This window comes from Lissotriton helveticus, chromosome 1_1, assembly GCF_964261635.1.
Source record: "Lissotriton helveticus chromosome 1_1, aLisHel1.1, whole genome shotgun sequence".
Taxonomy (NCBI): domain Eukaryota; kingdom Metazoa; phylum Chordata; class Amphibia; order Caudata; family Salamandridae; genus Lissotriton; species Lissotriton helveticus.
In genome coordinates this window covers 1272233208-1272250264 of record NC_136057.1, presented here as the reverse complement: position 1 = coordinate 1272250264, position 17057 = coordinate 1272233208, and the positions used below count along the sequence as shown (strand labels likewise).

At 43.8% G+C, this 17057-nt stretch overlaps 1 protein-coding gene across 2 annotated transcripts in view; it reads right to left on the bottom strand.

Moving 5' to 3' along the window:
• Positions 1–17057, bottom strand: part of CPED1 (cadherin like and PC-esterase domain containing 1) — a 320213-nt gene that overhangs the window by 110053 nt on the left and 193103 nt on the right. For both annotated transcript variants that reach the window (XM_078680455.1, XM_078680463.1), the window contains exon 8: positions 879–996. In XM_078680455.1, the coding sequence (XP_078536581.1) occupies positions 879–996 (118 nt within the window). The remainder of the gene's footprint in view (positions 1–878; positions 997–17057) is intronic.

The following is a 17057-nucleotide window of genomic DNA, read 5'->3' as shown; positions in this document are numbered from 1 at the left end:
ATATTTTCTCAATATGTTATTTTGTGTTAATAAACAATATAACTCATGATTAAGTATTAACTAAAGACAATTTCCTTGGACATGGTCTTAATTAATACTAGAATCCCTATTTAACGAATTAGAGAGGCATCAATGTTTCTAATAATTGCTTCTATTGTCTAGACACTCTTCATTATCAAGCACCCTGACATACATGACCGGCATAAATGGGACAATCAGATGTACAAAATAATCATAATTGTGGTGCAGTGGACCCTTCAAGACTCTAACACGCGGTGCCACTGCACGGGCAGCACCATTGATAGCTAAGTCCCCGAACAGCTTCACCTCCGCACAGTAGGCATCCACCACCCACTTCCTCCCAGAAGGGTGCTCTCACCAAAGGCAGAAAATTACTTTAAAAAAAAGAAATATAAAATGCAAGTAGTGGACAAGCGGGTATGCTATCTTCATGCATTTTTAATGCTGACAAAGACATGTTTGGGAAGGATTCAGCATATTCCCATTTTCAGAGTAAACGGGATTTATGTGATGTGAAAGTGACTTAAATAGTACAACATTGACCCTGAAGGGTCATTCTGATACATAGCAAATCACTCGGACCTCACCATAGATGCTGAATAATTTCAAGTCGCTCTACTCCAAATGGTGTTGTCTTTATAACTTCTTTAACTTCTTCCTATAAAGACTCTCCACTAATCGTGACTGCTCTAAGAGGTCATTCCAGACCATCAAGGTTCGAACAGAGAATGCTGTTCCTACTACTATAGTTCTCGGTAGGCCCCATATATATATATATATAATCAGTAGAAGATAGACAGACTTGCAAAATGAAACAAAACAACTCTTGCACACCGCCAATATGTTTTAACACCCACCTTTGGTATCTCCGCTCTCACATGCTGGCAGCTGTGCTTGTGACATTGTACTGAGGTATTCTGCAGCCAAAGGTTTTAATCCACAAGGTTCCTCAGGGTGAATGATGAGACCGCAATCCTAAAGAGAACATGGTATTGTATGTGATAAACAGATCCTTGAAGGGCATCGCCTAGTTAATACACCCAAAACTCCTGAAACAAAGGCTGACAAAAGAGTCCACCCTTCACGCAAAGTTAACAGCTACTGACCAATCAAATGCTGACCCATAGTCTTTCCCCGTAGCTGGTTTTTTTTTTTATTACATGAGCTTCGGTAAGCAGCTAAAACTGTCTCTACCCAGACATAACATTGATTGGTAGACAAACAGCATGCATTACTTCGATAAATGTTATCACTGTAATATGTTAAGTTCATTGGTATTTATGCGTGAATGCATGCACGTGTCATGGTATGTGCGGATCAATAAATGGTGAAGTGCATGCACTGTCATGAAAATGAGTGAACCGTGTTACTAAGTTACAGTATTTATTTGAAAGTGTACGCGACCATGCCCTGACCAGAAAGCAATAATTAATTTTAAGTGACACACAGAAACAGGCATTTTCTTCCCTCTAATGATACCGAAAGTTTTGTATATTGTGCCAGTATGTACAGAATTCACAGATCCACAATACATTTCAATACAATGCTTTGCAGCACAACGCTTTTACCGATCCCTATATTTTAATGAAATGTAAAATAAAAATCTTTGTGTTAAAAAAATGAGTTCAGTCTAAAAATGCTGGATTTAAATAAAACGAAACAAGAACAAATTATCATGTTTGTTTATAAACTGAAGAGCACATACATGTAACTGCCCAAGGTCACACAGGTTGGGGCACTCAGCTGAAATGGGAAGTTATAGTTAATCCAATTATAGTCAGATTTCGGTTGATCAAAGGTCTTCCCGCAATAATATCATATTCAAAATATTGAATACCTCAATATTATCCAACATCCCAACCTTCAGTTCCAACTAGTTGAAACAGGCTTGTTTGATGCAAATAATGGGTTTAGGAATACAGAGGCAAGCAAATATTTATGGAACTTGGTATTATGTACAAAGTGCTTCAGTTTTCCCAAACACTCAATTAAAGGGTTAGCAAATGCTAAATCACTTTTTATGAAGTACTAACCCCATTTTACGATTCATAAACCTTTTCCAAATCGTAAAATGGGTTTACAAACCCATACTGAAGTGCAATTGGGAAGGGCATGATTAGGTACCTTCCTTCCAAATTGTGAGTTGATAAAGTACATGTCAACGGTTTGTGACTGTAATTCCGGTTACAATGCTGGTCGTACACTATTGATCTGAGACTGTTACCAACTCGCAAGTTGGGGTAGTAGCTGATTCTTCCACAGAAACGGGTCCTTTTTGTACCTCTTCCCGTCTGGGAAGCAGTGTGACAGCTTCAAAGGGAGTAGACAGTGGTCCAAGGGAACACTGACTGCTTTCACTGAAGGTTTCCAAAAAAGAAAACTTTTTTCTTTTTAAAGCAGCTCGGGTTTTTTAAAGGAACTTGTGGACGCGTTACACATGCAGCGCATTTTCCTTCATTGCGCCGGGGTGCACCTTTAAAAAGGTTTTATGGGGAATGCGCTAGCCCCAGGGCAGCCGCAAACTTGTTCTGGCCTGGGGGCAGTGCAATCACGTGAAATACCGAGCAGCTGCTTTGAAGCTGCTCCATGTTTCACTGTGCAGGCGGCAACTCACCTGCACTGTTAAAGGGGATCAGAGATACCCTTGCAGGCGGATGCAGTCAGTGACTGCACCAGCCTGCAGGGGTATGTCCTGGGGGTCCGTAGGACCCCCTTTCCCCTCTCCAGAAGGCTGCTGTCCTCTCAGGGGGTGCACTGATAGTGCGCCTCCTGAGGGCTTCCTTGCCTCTGCACCCGCATCAGTAATACAGCGCAGGCACAGAGGCAAAGGGATTCCCTCATTTGCATTGGGCACGACCCCATGTAAATGAGAGAACGCCCCCTTGAAGATAGCGCTGGTGCTTTATGTGCCCCAGCAGTAGCGGTCGGTGGTGGAAGTAGCTGTCAAGCGGTAACATGGGGAGGGGGAGGGGCAGGGTATGGGTAGTAATCTATGGATTACGGAGGATTACTGGTATAAATAATTAAGACAAATTTTGTTGCGTGCACTGCATCACATTTGGGGATGCAGTGCGCGCTACGAAATTCGTCCTATTTATTTGTATGTTTACTTACCTGTAATCCTCCGTAATCCATAGATTATTACCCCCCACCCTGCCCCTCCCCCTCGCTACGTCGCCGTCCAGCAGCTACTCCCACCATCGACCGCTACTGTGCTCCAGTACTATTGGTATTACAGAAGGGGCTGCACAAGCATCTGCGGTCCCTTCTGTAATACTAAAGTGCCCTGGGGGTATGCAAAGCGGACACAAACTCCTGTTTTGCGTCCATGGCACTTTATGTAAGATAGCCCCTGGACTGCTTTAAGAAAAATCATTACTCCCTCATAGGACCTCCTTGTCCCAGTCATTACCATAGTGAGGAGGTCCCGCCTTCCAACAGGCACCTAACAAGTTAATCTGTTCTTTATTTTTTATATAAGCCCTTCCCACCAGCCTCCATGTTTTCCTGTCCCGAGACAGGTGAGATAATGCTCTATCAAGACAAAAAATCACCCTACCAGCAGATTTATAGAAGGTGTTCAGGGACAATATCCCAAACAATGACCCAAAATAGATATCAGGTTAGAGGGTGTGTCAGGGGTGTCAGGGGTCTAGTCTCAAAGCGAAGGATAGTAGCCAGGGGCTTCTCAAAGTATATTCAACAGGCTATGCAGAGATAGGCTTCCCACGTGGGACAACGATCTTTCGATGTTAGATCCCGGTCCGTCCAGAAAGGACAATCCTCCCGCAGTTCGGGTAGATAATCTGCAAACAAGACGTTTGACACACCCTCTACCTGATATCTATTTTGGGTCATTGTTTGGGATATTGTCCCTGAACATCAAGTCTGTGGCTGTCCTGAGCCATAAAAAATCCCTGCAGAGAACATTTGCAGTCTCCAAGATATTTCTGGTGTGTATGTGTGTGTCCCACATGACATATCCACTCCTGCCCTGATGAAGGTGCCGCCCCTGTAAGGGCACTACACCGAAACGCGCATTGGCGTTTTTCCTCTCGTGTTTTTTGGACTTAGTTTCCTCATATCATCTGAAGGACACACGAGAATGTTCCATTCTGGCTTTAAATGGCAGCTGTGCCATCAAGAGTGCTTTCTAGTGTTGTCGGACTGTGTATGTGTTGAGGAATGAATGTGTATATCACTGAGAGTGAATGTAAGTATGACTGAGGTTTATGATTGTTTTATGCCCTGGGAACCGCACCCAAGCCAACCGACCACGCACGCAACCTGGGCTTCATCCTGGACCCCTCCCTCTCGATGACCAGACAAGTCAACGCCGTCTTCTCATCGTGCTTCAACACCCTGCGTATGCTTCGCAAGATCTTCCGCTGGATCCCGACCGAGACCAGGAAGACTGTCACCCAGGCACTCGTCACCAGCCGACTGGACTACGGAAACGCCCTCTACGCCGGAATCACAGCCAAGCTACAGAAAAGACTCCCGCGCATCCAGAACGCCTCCGCCCGACTCATCTTGGATGTCCCCCGACGCAGCCACATCTCCAGCCACCTGAGGAACCTGCACTGGCTCCCCGTCGACAAGAGGATCACGTTCCGGCTCCTCACCCACGCACACAAGTCTCTCCACGACCTGGGCCCCAAGTACCTCAACGACCGCCTAACCTTCTACACGCCCACCCGCCAGCTACGGTCCACCAGCCACGCCCTCGCAGCCGTACCACGCATCCGAAGAGCCACCGCCGGAGGAAGATCCTTCTCTTACCTGGCTGCCAAGACTTGGAACTCCCTCCCCATCCACCTTCGGCTGACCCAGGACCATCTCGCCTTCAGGAAACAACTCAAGACCTGGCTGTTCGAGCAGTAGCATACCCCTCCCCCCAAGCGCCTTGAGACCCTGCCGGGTGAGTAGTGCGCTATACAAATGGCATGATTGATTGATTGATTGATGTGTGGGACAAATACATCTATACATCCATAGATGATTTTGTATTTTGTATGTTCTATTTATATTAATATATGAAAACAACTTTCTAAAATACAAGCACTCTTTTGTTATGATGAAAATAAAAAGAACAATATATGTTGTGTTTGTATGTGGGTTAGCCCCTGGTGTTCATATACTATGACCCTGGTGCTTGGGCCCTCTATAAATCTGCTGGGAGGGTGATTTTTTTGTCTTGGTGGTGTTTTGGAATTTTCCCTGCTCCACCCTCCCTTTAATGCATCGGGTAGATGTTGAATGTATAAGTTGAAAATCGCCATTGATCATGAATTGATAATTTTGAAGATTGAAAAGATAGAATAAATTTTCATTTGAAATCAAGAAGAAACTTGGTATGGATTTATTATCGAAAGGATGAAAATGGGTTAAAGACCACATAGGTCTATGCATAAATGTGCACACCTCCACTTGCAAGCGGAATTTCCTCTTTCTCCAAAACTCCACCCTCCCTTTATCCATTCGCAGGAGTCCCCTTGGTTATTGGAGATAATGCTCTATGACATGCGGTAAGATACGTGTTTATTTGTTTTTGTGCATACTCATAACCGTATTCGAAGTGCGCTGCCTTCCCGCGTTGATATTGTTTGACAGTAGCTCGCATGTACATAATTCCTCCACTCGCGGTCACACTCCCCGTGCACGTGCTTGACTGGGGCAGGGAGCATTATCTGCTGTCTGCGGGCAGGCCGAACAAGTATTAGGTAATTCCCCTAAGGGCAAATATGTGCAGGGAAAAGTTTTCCCTGATGTGTTGGTGCATATTAGGGACGTGTTTGGTTTTGAGCTTAAGCATGTGGTGGATGATGGCTTTTATTCACTGTACAGTGCCCCTGTGATGGATGATTTGCCCTTGCATGATATCATAAAGGAGAGCCTTGCTAAGGAGTCGAAGGATGTGGATAAACAAGGTATTCCACATTTCTTAAGTATGCAATATCAGTTGGCGCAGTTTGATGACCAGTTCCTGCAGGTCCCAAAGGTCAATTTATTCTTGTCCTCTATGGCCTCTACGTCATTGTTGTCTTCTGAGGAGGCAACCCTTTCGAATCCAGTGGAGAAGAATGTCGAGGCTGCTTTGAAGCATGCGTATGCAGCTTCTAATTGTGGGACCAGGGCCAGTACTTACTCTGCCTATGCCTCACAGGTCCTCATTATGGATTTTGAGAGACAGTTTGACTGCCTTCAGGATCAAGGAGATCCAGCACCTGTCCTGGCTCATTCCTCGAATTGGAGGGCGTTGGCTACAGTCTGAGGGGTGGTGCAATTCTTTCAGGACTAGTTGCTGGGAGCGAACCTGTTGGTTTGTACCGACAATTAGGTGGCTCGTTGGTACCCGAATTGCCAGGGGCACAGAGTGCCCTTCTGAATCTTGTGCACAATGCACAGCTTGGAAATGAATAATTTGTTGAAAAGTCAGTAAAATCTAAAGAAATAACACGCACCCGACAGATCCAATTGTTTATCTTTTTACTACTGCCCAGGTTCTGAGGGATACTGGGTCACCCCATTGTGACTTACCTTCTGAATCTTGTGGCATCACTGGTTTGCTCCTGGGGGGAGACCCATTTCAGGCGTCTGAGGGCAGTCTACATTCAGGGTCAGTTGGATTTTCATGTGCACAGCTTTAGCCGCAACCTGCTTCTTCGGTTCTGTACCATCTGTCAGTGCACATGTTCAGGGACCTTTGTCGCTGGTTTGGAGAGCCCTGGGTCGACCTCTTTGCCTCTCCCCACAATTCCCTCCTTCTACAGTTCTGTTTGGAGGTGGTTTGTCCTCAGGCGCGGGCAGTGGACCCCCTTTCAATTCCTTTGCCCTCTGGTCTTCTGTATGTGTTCTCTCCAATTCCCCTACTCTCGAAGGTGCTTCAGAAGATTCGGGTGGAGAGACTGTTTGACATCCTGATTGCCCCTTTTTGGCCTCATCGCCTTTGGTTCCCTCTGTTGCTTCAATTATCCCGGGGCAGGTTTGTTCAGTTTCCAGTGATCCCATCCCTGATTCAGTTCCCAGTCCTTTCCTTACCCCATCTGCCAACTGAAACTGACGGCTTGGCTCTTGAACGCTTAACGTTGGGAGTCTTTGGGGTGTTCTTCCCTGGTGGCGCAGAAGAGTCAGAAGTCCCGCAGGGATTCGACTCTTAAGTCTTACAATAAAAACTGGGGCTCTTTTGTCAAGTGGTGTGCCTCTCAAAAGGTGGATCCAGTTGCTAGGGTGCTGGGGAAGATTCTTGAGTTCCTGAGGGAAGGGTTTTTGGAAAATTTTGCCCCCTGTATTCTGGCTGCTCAATGGGCTTTTATCCATGCCTGTAGGGAGTCGGGGAATGCCCTGGAAAGTATTGCTTCTTTGTTGGTTCAGTTGTTGCAGAGTTTTTGGCTCTGTCGACTGGTGTCGCCAGTGATAGTTCCTTCCAGGGACTTGCCAACTGTGCTTCAGGGTCTCAAGTTGTTCCCTTTTGAGCCTTTGTTTGAGGCCAATTTGTTGTGGTTATCTGCTAAGTTGGTCTTTTTGTCGGCCATTACTTTGGCCCATCGGTTGAGGGAATTGGGGGCTTTACTGGTTTCCTATTTCTATTTACAATTTATCCTGGATAGGGTGATTCTGCCGTTGGATCTGGCTTTTCTCCCTAAGGTTTCTTCAAAATTCCATTTGCAGCAGAAGGGTATTCTTCCTAATTTTGCCAGGGAAGAGAATGCTCAAGTTCCTTCCGTTTTGCATGTTCGAAGGGCTCGTCATATTTATATGCAGTGTACTCAGGGGTTACGCCTATCCCCTGCTATGTTTGTGTCCTTTGGCAGGGTGGCTAAGGGGAAGTAGGTGTCTACTTTCACTATCAATAGGTGGGGGCGCATGGCAGTTTGTCAGTCATATACATCTTTGGAGTTGACTCCTCTGGCTCAGGTTCAGGGCAGTTCCACTAGGTCTGTGTCCGTTTCCTGGGATGAGGCTGCAGGTTTTTCTATCCCAGAAATCTGTAGGGCTGCCACCTGGCAGTTACATCTAACTTATATCAAGCATTATCAGATAGATGAGTTGCATGCTTCCGTGGATAATTCTGCCGTTGGTGTTATGAAAGCAGCTGTGTCTTAATCTTGAATTGAGTTTTTTGGTATCTAGCTTCATTCTTGTGTTAGGACGTGTGAAGTCCTCACTATGGTAATGACTGGGACGAGAAGGTCCTATGAGGGGATAATGTGTTGTTACTTACCAATAATCTTCATTAACCCGATTCAGGTCCTCCTCATACCAGTCATGTCCCTTCCCTCTCTCTATTGTTGTGTCTTGTCTTGTTACTAGCAGGCATGAAGGTAGGTGGGAGGGGCTTATATCGAATAAAAAGAGCAGCCTAGAATGGTAGGTGCCTGTTGGGAGGCAGGAACTCCTCACTATAGTAATGACTGGGACGAGGAGGACCTTACTTGGGGTAATGAAGATTACCGGTAAGTAACAACACAATCACATGGATGGTGCTCTGCTGTGCCATGGACGCCACCATCGCTGTGACTGTAGCCAGTCACAAAAAGTTACACACTGCGAACCTGCTGAACGAATATTAAGGTGGCAGGTACTTCTGCCACCCCGTGCAATTTAGTATTTTGTGAAAAAATCGGTTTCTATATAGGTCTATTTTCAAAATCAGATTGCATTTGCAAAACGTTGGTGTGAAATTTGGGACCGCTTTTGCGAATGTAATCTTTGTAAATCAGGCCCTTTCTGCTCAAGATACCTGGGCCTCTGCCTTAGCTGTACCATGCAGAGAGCTTTAAATAGGAGGTATTTGTCCGCAAGTATCAAGTGCAACAGCTAAAGTTGTGGGGTCAAGAATAAAAAAGTTCACTGAGGATCTGGCAGATTGGTTGGCAATGTTTAACAAGCATTGACAAAGACATCTGATCTTATATTTAATATGCAGGCACTTACCTATTGGTGTTGGTGATTCTTCTTTGCAATGAGATACTGTATGGCCAAGCTTTTTCAGTTGGCTATCCATGCATGCGTGTAGACACACGGCCAGCCATCTAGGAATGTTTATTGTGAAACTACAAGGATAATCAGTCTAGGATAGATTGAATTCTTGAAATACATATCAAAAGCAGAGCAGCTGGTCTGGCTCACACTGTAAGGCTTTGAAAGGCAGGAGCGACATTCTTCCTTGTTCAAAAATATTTGGTGCTCCCACCTAGCACCCAAAATAGAATCTAATGCATGCCACAGAAACGAGCGGCCAATTTTTTACCTCAGCAATGTGTAAAAACACTTAGAAGGCCAATAAAATGGAGGCTTTTTTTGGACCAGTGTTTTGTGATGGCTTGGTTTTACTGTGAAGAATGTGGCGCTTTTAGCTGGTCTCAGTGTGTGAGGCTGGAGTGGTACTAGACAGATCTATTGTGACATCCTGGCCAAGTTTTTGGTGATCTGCCTACAATAGAAAGAAATTAATATAAGCTCATGTTGGCGTGTGAAGTATTGTTACACAACTGGAATACAGTGGTCTGATCTTTGAAAGGTCTGTTTGGTCATGATTCTGGCAAACTGTGATTCTTATTGCAGAAACTCATCTAACTACACTTACTGCGTGGTGATCCTCTTAGAGTATTGACACAAATGCTCACAATAAACCCATTAAAGTCATTTACCTTACCATTTGAGAAACAGAAGTGGGGTTCTGAGGAGCATCATCTGTGAATTAGCCCATTCATTATGTAGTGTGTCCTTAAAAAACTATGGGCCATATGTATCATTGAAATTCGCATTCGCAAAGGCCGAAATTCGCAGAATTTTGGTCTTTGCGAATGCGAATTCCCAATATGGTATGTATTAAGCAAATGTGGTTCAAAATAAGGAATCGCACAATTTGCGATTCCTTATTTTGCGATTGCATTTAAGGAATCGCAAAATTTGCGATTCCTTAAATGCAATGTATGATGCAAAAAAAGATTGCTAATTGTCCCTAAGGAATCGAAAATTACCACCAACTTCAAGTTGGTGGTAAGTTGCGAATTCCTTTAAAAAAGCATTTGTTTTTAAAACAAAAGGTGCCATGTGACGCTCATACATGCCCTTAGAGCATGTATGTGCGCCATATGCGCACACATGTCATTTTTAGGGGTGCAGCAGGGTGTCCTTTGGACACCCCTGCACCCTTGAAAATATTCTCAATTTGCGATTAGCTAATTGCTAATCGCACATTTCCCCTTCATTCCTATGGGCCTCCTGGCCCATAGAAATGAATGGGAAATTATTCCTTAATTGCGATTAGCAATTTGCTAATCGCAATTAAGGAATATTAAGAAATCGCTAAAAAGAAGCTGATTTCTACATACATATCATTTTGCGATTTCTAAATAGTGATTCCTTAAAAATCGCTATTTAGGAATCGCAAAGTGTTGGAACGAGGCAAAGACGCGGCTCCAGGAAATACGAGAACATATCCAGTTTTCTCAAGGAGATCATATATCCTATGCCCGTTCAAGGAGAGTTTTAAAAAGCTTTAAGATATTCAGCTAAACAACTCAAAAGATTGAAACAACAGGAGAAGCGAATCAAATACAAGGAGCTCTTCTTAAGAAAGAGAGGACTATGAGAAGTAATACGGAAGAAATTCACTGAATACCATAGATGTACTAATCTGGATCCTCCTTTATATAGAAGGGAGAGGGTGCAAGTCACCACTTATTCAAGTGAGAAACCCCGATTAAAGAAGTCCTGAAGAAGGTGCCAAAATATCACTTGTTCTGCACCGAAACGCGTCGACGCATTTTTGTATATACAGAGAATCCAACCAGGGCCCAATAAACAACTGATGTACATGTACTACTGTTACTGTTGTTTAAATTGATGAAAAAACTGCAAGCCCTTGGATCCAGAGACAAGTAGTGGCAAAGAGACCAAGTAGCCACATTTAAACTAGGGGTTGTATATTATTAGGTTCTTGTTTACCGTTTTCATATATGAGTTGTTGAGATGTCCTATGTGTTTTATTCTGTTTTTAATTTTAAATTTTGAGTCGCACGTTGTGATGAAATATTGTGATTAATTGTCTTTTACCTTGTGTTTTCAAAGAAATTCTTTGAAATTTTAAATTATGATGTCTAAGCGCTTATGTTTTTCATGTATATGGTTTTATTAAAAATAGATTGTAAACGATTCAATTTGGTTGTGGAAATTAATATATTTTCTCTATAGTGTGGCTAACGGGCCTTCCATATTCAGGTTCGTGTGTGTGCCCATAGTGGAATGAAAGAATAACGAGTGCTCCCCAGGGATTTCCTTTTGATTTACTGTCTTTGTACCCTGTTCCCTAGAGATAGTGGGGTACCCTCTCTCTAGATACGTGTCCTTTGGACACCCTTGCACCCTTGAAAATATTCTCAATTTGCGATTAGCTAATTGCTAATCGCACATTTCCCCTTCATTCCTATGGGTCTCCTGGCCCATAGAAATGAATGGGAAATTATTCCTTAATTGCGATTAGCAATTTGCTAATCGCAATTAAGGAATATTAAGAAATCGCTAAAAAGAAGCTGATTTCTACATACATATCATTTTGCGATTTCTAAATAGTGATTCCTTAAAAATCGCTATTTAGGAATCGCAAAACGGAATGATGATACATATGGCCCTATATACGTAGGATAATTGCCCAATGACCATTTGGCAACACTTCTTTTAGCCTGGTGTAAAAGTGCTGACTCAGGTTTATGGCAATTGAAATTCATGGAAATACAGTTTGGTACTTCACCTTGAATTGTTGCTGAATTTTGTGACATATGGGTGGTGGTTCATTTGTGCCACGACTAAATATGCGATCGCAGTTGTAAAATTGTATTTTCAATATATGTCTGAGGAATATATTCAGACCCAGTTCTGAATTGTTAGAAAGCAAGCTGTTATATGTAATAATAAACTCTGTGATTATTAACTTCCATGGAGGGACTGTTTGCTGTTGCAAATAATTTAAGAAGATCCCTTTCTGGAACTCTTCCTATTAATTTTAATGAGGACTGGGGAAGTCAACCACTTTGGACAATGGGAAGATGACTCACCAGGGCCTGCCCCACCGACAGGGTTGGTGACCTGAATGCTCATCTTTATGTCTTACCTTCCTACCTTTTTTTTCTTTGGTCCTCCAAATTGCTTAACTTGCACATCCTGAGCCATTCCATTCTTTAGAATGGGTTCTGATATACGGCCACTTCTACGGAATTTCCACTACTGGCTCAAGCTGAGCTTAGCACCCACAATCTGGATCTTGAGATCCGCTTCAGGTCCTGAGCCTTCCTAGCATGACCTTCCCTACACAGCACCTTTGTGAGGGATGATTTTCCAGTCTTCCCCACTCACCTAGAACATTGGGGCTCAGGCAAACCTGAGGCATTCCCACTCATCCACACGGCGCATCTCTCTCTTTCGGCAGGCTCAAGATGCGTGGGATCAGGCGTGCAACGCCCATAGGGCTGAGAGGTGTTCAGCTCCCCCCCCCCCCCCCCCCGTCGTGTGTCCCAGCCCGAGCTGCTGCAGCTCGAGCTGCTGTGGGCTCGGCTGGGCAGTGTCTAGTCTTATCTTCGGCACCCACGTTTTTCACAGGTCTTTAAAGACCATTTCCATATTCTCATGCCTTTGTAAACTGGTTACCGGTCACCGGTCCAAAACTAGCGCCCACACTTCCGTCTCACCGAGAAAACCCCCGGTGCCCGCTATGCCTAGTCTGGCCCTGACCCTGAATAATGCCATAATATCAATAGTTTAACTTATATCTAAACCCGTACGCCAGCCCTCAATAACATGCTGAGTTACTTCAAGTGTCTGGGATTGCACCCTGCATTCAGACAACTCATTCCTCGTGCTTCCCCTTCACTTTAACACTCACCTAGCGCTCATAGCGATCACAAAGTGCTCACACTGATCACTCTGCACGCACACCATTCACCCTGCACTCACAGTGAGCACACTGCACTTATTCCACTCGCCATAAACTCACACCATATTCCCTCCACTTACCCTGCGGTCACATGAGCACACCGCACAGTCTGCACTCACAGTGATCACTCTGCACTCACATTGCGCTTGCGCTGTTCACCCTCTACCTCACCCTGCAGTCACACGAGCACACTACTCACCCTGCACTCTACTAGCGGCTGCTACCGGATGGTGGTGGTGAGTCAGGGGGCGGGAGTATGGGGAGTAATCTAATTTTTTTAAACGACTTACCTTTAACGGCCAACCGGCTGCTGCTTCTCCTCTGTCCTCTTCATCTCCCTGTCCCGGCCGGCAGCAGGAAGCACCTAGGCACACAGGCTCCCCTGAGCAAATCACAATGTTACAATGCAGCATTATAATTGGTCTGACCACTGTGGATCGGCACTCAGACTGGAAGAGGGAGCCCGTGCATGTTCCTGACCAGGCTGTATAATGCAGCCTGGTAGTAAGCATGCAAAGTGCGCATGTACAGTTTGGTCGGCCCAAGAGGGCCGGGCAAACACTTAATGTAACACTTAGGCAGTGCAAACCACTCCTCCCCTGCTCTGGCCAGCCCCGCCCCACCCCACCACTGACTTCAATAGGGAGAATAAAATGGTAATAAAGATACGTTATTATCATTTTGTTTTTCCTTTTGAGCAGTGGGGCGATGTCATCGGCCTTAGCGGAGGCGCCGTCAATGCTGCACTCATATGACACTTTACTCACCTGCCCCCTCACTCCTCACTCTGTAATCTCACTCAAACAAGCCCATCACTTAACCATACATTTCTTCGTCCCACTCTGCGCTTACATCCACACCCAAATTCATATGGGCACCTCATTCACCCCGCAGTCACTCCTCTTACCATACTCTCAAACTGTTGCATCGCTCACCATGCACTCACATGGGCACTCCTGTCACCCACGCAGCGCAGAGGGTTAACGTGCCTGCTACAAAGAACATGTACCATGCACATCACAGAACTGAGTGTGAGTAAACTACGAGTAGCCCTATTAAAAAATGAAATGTTTCTCAGAAAGGGGCTATAGACAGATGAGGTGCATTGTTGGTGAGTGGTAGTGAGGGAATTCATGGACAAGGAGGAAATGGGGGAGGAGTGCCAAAAAAGACTGGTGCACCATGTGTGACCAGTGCTAGGGCCCGCCCTGGCTGGGAGTCTTAGCCCACCTCGAAGTTCGGGTCTAGTTGCGCCCTTGCGTAGGACAATCTAGTTTGGCGCGATTACCAGTCCTCCACTGATTTTTAGGTCTCGCCTGAGCCAGCGCATGCACTGCCTGGTGAGACTTTCACTGGGATTCAAAAAGCCGACCACAGCTTTTTGTGAGTCATAGAACGTGCGGTTACGCGTACAAGCACGCGCGCCTTGCGCCGCCTCTCCGTCTTGCTCGCGCTTCAACGCTCCTCCCCCTCCCCCACAACAGAGGGCATCTCGTGGCCGCGAGTCTTATTGTTGCTTGTTTTTCTTTACTCTTTGGCTGTGCTGCACATAATTGGGGAGCATCGCTAGAAGCCTTTGGCAAGTAATTACCTCTAGATTTTTTTTTATTGCTTTCTCTTTCTCCTACCATCACTCACCAATCAAAAATTGCATCGCCTCTAATTTGTTTCTGTTTGTGGTCTAATGCGCTCCTATTTCTGCAACAGTTTTTCAACAATAACCAAATAAATAAATGGATTGTTTTTTTCATATATATTCTGCGATCTACATGTCTACCGCGCAGAATACTTCAACATTTTCTTCACTATAACTATAATTATGATTCTTTACATTACAGATAAAAATATATTTCTGGGCACTGTAACATTCATAATTTTACTTGACTGAAAAGCATTTCTTCAAAATAGGGAAAAACATGCTTTAGCCATATTCTTATTTTGAAAAAACTTCATAAGAAGTGCGCTAGCAGACACAAAAATTATAATGCGTACATTCTCTAAGTACAACAGATGCCATGTGGGCTAAATAATTACGAGCTGCATAAACCACGGAAATGTCACCGCTTGTGCAAACCGAGGCGCAGGCATGTGAACAAGTCAAGTTTATCACATGCGCACATTGATCATGACGCAGTTCCGGATAATTCAGTGCGTTCATCAGCTAACAAATAGCGCCATATTTTAAATATGCAATTGAGGCAAAAGAACGGAAAATGTCAACAATATAAAATGAATTCCTTTGAAATTACAATATATTGAATGAACAGAGCGCTGAAAAGCCTTATTGTTGTGAGAGTGTGCTAAATAAATAACCTTAGCCAATCAGATAGAGGAACACATCTTGGTTGTATTGCTCTTCAGCATTATTTATTGCCGTGAAAGAAAACGATGAATTAAGCAGAACCTAAGCCTCTTTTGCAGAGGAAACAGACAAAGGGGTGCATGGATGTCCGGAACAGATGGAAAAGGATGAGGAAAGTGTCTGGCAAATATTCCTTCAGAACAAGTGCGAAAGACATGGGACAAATAACGTAACAAGCATTGGCATAGCCAATAGGTCTCGCTTGTGGGACCATAAAAGTATTTCGTTTTGCAGCACAATATCCTTGGTGAAACAACATCAGTTGTTGCATGGCTAAACCTTGTACCTTATAAGTGTTTAGCCATGCAACAGTTGATGTTGTTGCACCAAGAATATTGTGCTGCATAACTAAATACTTATAAGGTCCCAAAAGCAAGACCTATTGGCAATGCCAATGCTTATTATAACATCTTATCACTAGAACTCTAGTGTGTAGCAATGTCAGTGTGTATTTTCACACTTGCTGCCATACCAGAAAGATGATAAAAGCCACCAGTAAGCTAAACATTCATTCTACTCTGAAACTGGTGAGTTGCAGCTCCTGAGTTCAGATCCCACCAAGGCCAGCACAGCCATCCATCCTTCCGCCGGTCGGGATATTAGAAATATAAATTGGATAGTAGTAGCTTCTGTTGTTTGCAGCGCTTAGAAACAGCCTATGTGTTGTACGCGCTCTAGATAAAAAGCAAGTCATTATTATTAATATTATAAAAATGTGACGCCTAAATAATCGCATTTCTGGACATGGTTCAGGGTCAAAGTTCCCACCAGTGAGTCAACCCTTGATTTAGTGTGCAAACTTCGAATCAGTTGTGATGCTCGTTGGATGATGATATGCTGAAGGTTGAAATAATGTTGGGTCATGAACTTGCAAAGATATTCCTAGATATTTCTTACTACATTTACATGCTCGGATGTGAGTATAACTTTACTACAGTGTTTGGACTCATAAATATTACATATGCGCCAGATTGACAGGTCATATGGAGCCTGCCATTAATAGTGTAGTGTAGATAATAAGTGAAAACAGCTGTTAAACTCATCCAATGCGAAGTCCCTCCCTTCACAAAAAACATTTATCAGTTATGTATCGATTTGTTCACCTAGATATACAATTTTGATTTTAATAATTATATTTAAGGAGACGAGTTAAGCGTCTAAACAGATATTACTTCAAAAAACAGAACTGAAATAAAAAAGAACCGAAGAAACTACCTGCTTTGTGCAAAGTCTATGTGTGCCTTTGCCAGGTATTCATCCACCTTCCATTCGGCTACTATTGTAAAACCATAATAGAACCAACCACACGGCTCCTGTGGCTGCTCCATTGAATACACTTCCTGGAGTGGGGTGTAAAGCAACGTTTACCTTTAGAAAGAGCATAAAGCCATGCTTGCAAACCTGTTTCCCATGGGCAGAGGATGGGAGGAACCGCTTCGTGAATAGACATACAAAACAATAGGTATAATGTCCATCCTGGCTCCATTGTAAAAAAAATAATGCCTTGGAAAAAATTATGTGACAATGCAGTTCAACATAAATTGTTCCACTGGCTTTAAAAACATAACAAACAAAATTCAGAAATGCTATTCTGATACCAGTAGGTTATGCAAGCTTAAAAAAAAAACAAAAATGTAAACTAAAATATGTCATAATGCTTAAACAGTTAGTCCATTTTCTATTCTGTTTTTTTCTATGTTTCACACACACACACACACACACACATATATATATTCA